The 6,081-nt window shown below is 37.9% G+C and overlaps 1 protein-coding gene across 1 annotated transcript; it reads left to right on the top strand.

Annotated features, from left to right (window-relative positions):
• The first annotated feature begins 906 nt into the window (after positions 1–906).
• Positions 907–5,253, top strand: CXCL9 (C-X-C motif chemokine ligand 9). Its single transcript, XM_058546445.1, has 4 exons — positions 907–1,006; positions 2,124–2,250; positions 3,860–3,944; positions 5,128–5,253. Exons 1-4 carry the CDS (start codon positions 943–945, stop codon positions 5,230–5,232), a joined length of 381 nt encoding a protein of 126 aa, XP_058402428.1. The 5' UTR covers positions 907–942; the 3' UTR covers positions 5,233–5,253.
• Positions 5,254–6,081: the final 828 nt, after the last annotated feature.

Raw genomic sequence — 6,081 nt, 5'->3', positions numbered from 1 at the left:
ATAGCTGCACATCCTTCTAGTTGCTGTTTGTGGGAGGCGGCCCCAGCGTGGCCGGAGAAGCGGTGCTTTGGTGCACGCCGGTCCGAACCGGGCCGCCAGCAGCGGAGCACGCGCACTTAACCGATAAGCCTCGGGCCAGCCTTATTCTAACTAATCTAATCATTTAAAAAAATAATAAAAGGTAGCAGCAATGGCATAAAAAACAAAATGAGCTTACTACAGTAGAAAATTACTTGGTCCATGAGGAAATGAAGATGCTTTTTAATTTATTTTGATTGTTTAAGATCATTGGGTATTGGGCCGGCCCCATGGCTTAGCGGTTAAGTGCGCAGGCTCTGCTGCTGGCAGCCTAGGTTCGGATCCCGGCTGCGCACTGATGCACTGCTTCTCCGGCCATGCTGAGGCTGTGTCCCACATACAGCAACTAGAAGGACGTGCAGCTATGACATACAACTATCTACTGGGGCTTTGGGGGAAAATAAATAAATAAATAAATAAATAAATAAAAGATAATTTGGTAGGCAATATAAGAGAAGATAAACATAGCCATATATTATACAAGAGGATATTCTATAAATAGTAAGGAAATTTGAAAAGTATATTACTTATCTGGACCTATTCTTCACCTAGGTGAGCAACTGTGAGTGTGTTATAGGCTGCTGGTGATGCTGGTTTCACATCCTTTACTATAAACTGCCCATTTATGTGAAATGGAAATAAAGCATGCAGAAATTCCCTTGGATCTGAGAGTAGGGTTTCCCCCAGCACAATTAAGTTTGTGGTCAGTTTAGCTAGATCGGCTAAAAGCACCCAGCCAATCAGAGTTTAGGAGGGAAATGGATTTCCTAAATAAATATGATTCCCAAGATCGTGTTGTCTAAAATATTTCTCAGGCTCGGAATCCAATACAGGAGTGACTCAGAGGAACTCCATTCTACCACTATGAAGAAAAGTGGTGTTCCTTTCCTTTTGGGTATCATCTTCCTGACTCTGATTGGAGTTCAAGGTAAGGGCCTCTGAGTTATATTAGATTAATTAAGTCAGAGATATGAATCACTATATAAGCCTCTTGATTTGCTCAATAAAGATGATTGCTTTGCATGCATTGGAAGGTCATGTGAGTCACTCATAAAAGCTTCTCGGTGATGTGGTCGATTATCCAAAGTTCAAACCTTTGACCTGCCAAGAAAAACACAAGTCTTCTTGGTCTAGGTCTGTGAATTCCTGGCATGTAGTAAGTGTTCAATAAATGTTCGTTGAACTGGGTGATAATGAGATGAAAAACTCTGTCTCATAAACTATTTTTGTCACCCTGATATTGTTTCTTGATAAGTACATCTGTGGTTAACCAATTAAGGATCCAATAATCAGAGAGATTGTCCCTAATCTGTTTACTGACTACCTGTGTTACCCTGGGAAAATTAGTGAACTTTTCTAGACTTCAGTTTCCTCAGCTGTAAAATAGAGATTTTTATAGTTATACTTTTTTCTACCTACCACACAATGCATGGCATATAGTAAGCACCGAGTAAATACATGTTGAATAAATAAAAGAATTAAAGAATAAGATAGTATATTTTAAAGAGTTTTCAAAAGTTTAAAGCACTATTGAAAAGCAAGGCAGTGGGGAGGATGAGGAGGGTGGTGGTAATTGGTTATTATAAGTAGAGTTTTCTGTCCAAACCAACCCCAACTCCGTTCCACTAAGGTCAGATAATAAATGGCTTTAGGAGTTGCTTAAGAAACTGTGGTCCACATAGCACATGTGAATTAGGTATCTGTGTGTCTGACCTGAGATAGGCATTTATTAAATATCATGAAAATCTCTTTTCCTAAGGTTGTAAGGTATGATAGTTAAGAGCAATACCTTTGGACTCAAAGAGACCTGATCTGAAACCCTGCACCTGCCCCCTAAAAGCTGAATGACTTTGTTATTTACTTAACTTCTCTGAACCTTAGCTTCTTTATCTGTAAAATGGAGATAATACCAACTTCAAAAGTTTGTGGTAATGATTAACAGACACTCAGTAAATGATAGTCTAAGTCGTGTATCATTTTGATGGATCACCTAAATTGAGACATTACCCTAAATCAATGTGTTCTATCTTTTTTCTTTCCCTTAGGAGCTCCAATAATGAGGAAGGGACGCTGTTCCTGCATCAACACCAGCCAAGGGATGATCCACCCAAAATTCTTAAAGGACCTTAAACAATTTGCTCCGAGCCCTTCTTGTGAGAAAACTGAAATCATGTAAGTAAAAACTTATCCAACTCACATGCACCATGTTGGCAGGAACGTTAAATTTAGTGTGAATATTACCCTCAGTATACTTGCCCATACAGACACTTAAAATTCAGATGGCTGCCCCTCCATAAATCTGATACTTCTTTCTTTTTTTCCTTTTCTTCTAAAAAACAAGGAATTTCTGTTAGAGATTAGGAAGCAAGGATGATATGTTACCAAAGTAATACATGTTTACTGTAGAAAATGTTTAATGCAGATAATCCAAAAGAAGAAAATAAAAATCATTTATAATCCTACCATCCAGTGACAAATACTGTTAATCCCTTGGTATATAGTCTTCCAAATCTTTCTCATTTGCTTTGTGTGTACATATATAGACACAAGATATACATATGTATATTTATATACACAACATATATACACAAAGATAAAATCTTACACTACATACTGTTTTATAATCTGCTTTTTCATTAACACTATATCATGATCATTTCCTCATGTCAGTAAATCTTCTGTAATAATATCATAGTTTTCTAATAATGTCATTTTTAAATAGCCAAATTGTATTTCATCATATGGAAGTACCATAATCTAATAAACAATACCTTAATGTAGGTTATTTCCAATTTTTGCTACTGAAATCAAACTGCTATTATGGCAATATTGTGTCTTTAATTCTTTTCTATTAATAATACCTTTCTTAATATTAGAATTGCTAGGTTAAAGGATATGCATATTTTTGGTTTTTTTTTTGTGAGGAAGATCAGCCCTGAGCTAACATCTATGCTAATCCTCCTCTTTTTGCTGAGGAAGACTGGCCCTGAGCTAACATCTATTGCCAATCTTCCTCCTTTTTTTCCCTAAAGCCCCAGTAGATAGTTGTATGTCATAGCTGCACATCCTTCTAGTTGCTGTATGTGGGACACGGCCTCAGCATGGCCGGACAAGCAGTGCGTCGGTGCGTGCCCGGGATCCGAACCCCGGGCCGCCAGTAGCGGAGCATGCACATTTAACCGCTAAGCCACAGGGCCGGCCCAGGATATGCATATTTGAAGTCTTTTGAAACCTAAATCAAGGATGATGTATAGAATGATTACCTTTTTTCTCAGATTATACAGAGAAATTAAACAAAAAAATCTTTAAATTATTCCTGGAAGTCAACTGTAAGTAATTTAAAAAATTCAACCAGTCTATTAATCTTGTCTTAGGAAAACATTTTATTATGTTTTAAGTAGTTTCATTAGAAAATTTAGCAACATTCATGCTGATTTTCATTGTTTATGTAAAAAAAGTATATAAATTGACAACTTTTCTATTTTGCTTCTTCACTTAAACATAAATAGCTATTTTCAGTACAATAGAGCAAATATTATCTTTAGTTTCTCCCATTGCATATACCTTTTGGATTTTTAAATGTAGGGTTATGTGCTATCCTAGAAATTCATGTAAGTCCTCTCACTCAGAAAATGAAAAGGCAGGAAAAAGACTGGAAGTCTCAGGTGCTTATAATGATGACACAGATATATTCTAATTGGAGAATTGAATTCTGGGGGTAAGATGTAGCATTTAAATTATTAAAAGTCAAAAAAATTTCTTGTTGCTATTTCCTTGGCAGTGCTACAATGAAGAATGGGGATCAAACATGTCTAAACCCAGATTCAGCAGATGTGAAAGAATTGATTAAAGAGTGGGAGAAACAGGTTGGTGAAAAGGAAGATGAAAATTTTCTGTCTTTTAGAAATTAACTTTGGAAGACAAAGACTCTTTGTAGTTCTTTTAAGGACACATTTTTCATTCATATTATTGTGCTCCTATTTTGTTCCTAGAATGATGTCATCACCTTTAGGTAAAATTGTATTCCTGTATATAGTATCACTTGTCCCTCTCCCCTACTAGAATGTGTTCCATGAGGGTATGGAGCTTGTCTTTCTTATTTAATGCAATAAATATGTATTGAATTGAATGTTAGAAAGCAAGGATAGAAAGGTAATAAGATATTGTCCCTTCCTGCTGTAGCAAATATGCTAATAATTAATTATGGTACAATGTGAGGTACAATTGTGTACAATTATGTACACAATTATGGTATGGTACAATTATGTACAATGGTACAATTGTATGGTACAATACAATATAAAATAAAGATATGTGCGAGAATCTTGAAGATCGTAGAAGAAGGAGTAATTAACTTTGCTGGAGGGAGGGGCAGGGAGAAAGTGTTAAGGAAGACTGTTCATATCAAGTGACATTTGATTTGGGTCTTGAAGAAGAAGTAGTTCACTAGGGGAGTAAGGATAGCATGAAAAAAAAGAGTACATTTATGAGAGAGCTTGTTGTGTTAGGGAGCCTCAAGTAATGTGGCTGGAGTTTGTGTGGAAGGAGTGAAGGGATTGAAGTAGAAAAGTAGACCAGGACAAAGTGGGAAGAATCCTGTATGACGTGCTACGGAGTTAAGTTTGAAGAGGGCCACAAAATATGTAGTTGGGAACTTGGCTTCTGGAGTCTGACAGACTAGTGTTCTGCTGCATATTAGCTGTGCGACTTTGGGCAAGTCACCCTCTCCAAGCCTCAGTCTCCTCATATGTAAAAAGTGGATGATAACAGCATTGACCTTAGAAGGTTGTAATTGGGACAGATGGGTCATAAACAAGGTTGGAGTGAGGGTTGTAATAAGTCAGGAGAATGGACAAAAGAAGACCCATTAGAAGGCTGTTGCCTCCTCCTCAAAGTGAATGAAATTGAGAGAATCAAAAGGAGCCCCTTTGAGAGTGAAGCAACTTTAAACTGGTGTTGACACCACAGTTTGGAGAGTCCAAATGTAATATAAGGAAGGAAAAATGGTAAGATAAGGAAACATTACCCTTTTTTTCCCTCTCCTCACAGGTCAGCCAAAAGAAAAAGCAAAAGAAAGGGAAAAAACATCAGAAAAGCAGGAAAGTTCTAAAAGTTAAAAAATCTCAACGTCCTCATCAAAAGAAGACCAAATAAGTGACCACTTTACCAACAAGTATTTTGTGTTAAAAAGGTTCTTTTTAATTATACTGAAATACTTTCAAAAAGAGATGGCATCTTAATACATAAGCTTGTGGATTTGACTAGAAAATTTAAAGCATTATTATGAAATTATAATTAAAGCTAGAAAGTTGCAAATATTAAGAATCGTTAGAGGCTATGGTTTGTCTTTGTTCTTCCACCTCCAACCAACTGAATTTCATCATGCTTAAGACCATGCTCTTAGTAACATCCACATCTAGGCAAATGCCCACAAAACCACGTCCCACACACAACAGCTGCCTGGGAAAGCAGCCCTAGGCTTCCCAGGCCACAAACTGCAGCCTCCAGGGAGTATTCTGAGGTACATGTCAGCAAGTCCCAGCCTGTCAGAATGCTGGTAAGCCAAGCAGTTTGGAATCGAGCTGGACCTCGCCAAGCTGCCGTGGCCGTCAGCATCTGTATTTGAATAGGGTCCACATACAATGTATCTGGGAGATCTATGCTGGTTGTCTCTGGGGACCACCCCTGGAGAACACTCGCACTTGGCTTTCAGAACCTTCTGTCTGGTTTTTGAGGCCATGCAACTCCATCTTGCCCACCCAGGCTAACCACTTTATTTCTTATTGTTCCCCTCTGCTTCAGTCAAGCCAGTTCCTCACCATCCTACCACAGTTCAATGTCTGTCTCCTCTACTACCATGATCGTGCTCTCATTCCCCTGAGTCTACTCCTTTCTCACTCTTTTCCCCAACACCCCACAGGAATACCTTCTTCTCTTCACTCATCCTCACTTGATCCAGTCTTCAAGGCTCAGTTTAATCCTGCCTCTTAAATAAAACCTTTT

The sequence above is a fragment of the Diceros bicornis genome, chromosome 8, assembly GCF_020826845.1.
Source record: "Diceros bicornis minor isolate mBicDic1 chromosome 8, mDicBic1.mat.cur, whole genome shotgun sequence".
NCBI lineage: Eukaryota > Metazoa > Chordata > Mammalia > Perissodactyla > Rhinocerotidae > Diceros > Diceros bicornis.
This window is presented reverse-complemented; position numbering and strand designations above follow the sequence as displayed.

Excerpts from the sequence above, each read along its gene's own strand:
- CXCL9 (XM_058546445.1), top strand. The coding sequence starts at position 943 with ATGAAGAAAAGTGGTGTTCCTTTCCTTTTGGGTATCATCTTCCTGACT. Across the intron at positions 1,007-2,123 it reads GACTCTGATTGGAGTTCAAG|GAGCTCCAATAATGAGGAAG; the intron begins GTAAGGGCCTCT and ends TCTTTCCCTTAG. Across the intron at positions 2,251-3,859 it reads TGTGAGAAAACTGAAATCAT|TGCTACAATGAAGAATGGGG; the intron begins GTAAGTAAAAAC and ends TTTCCTTGGCAG.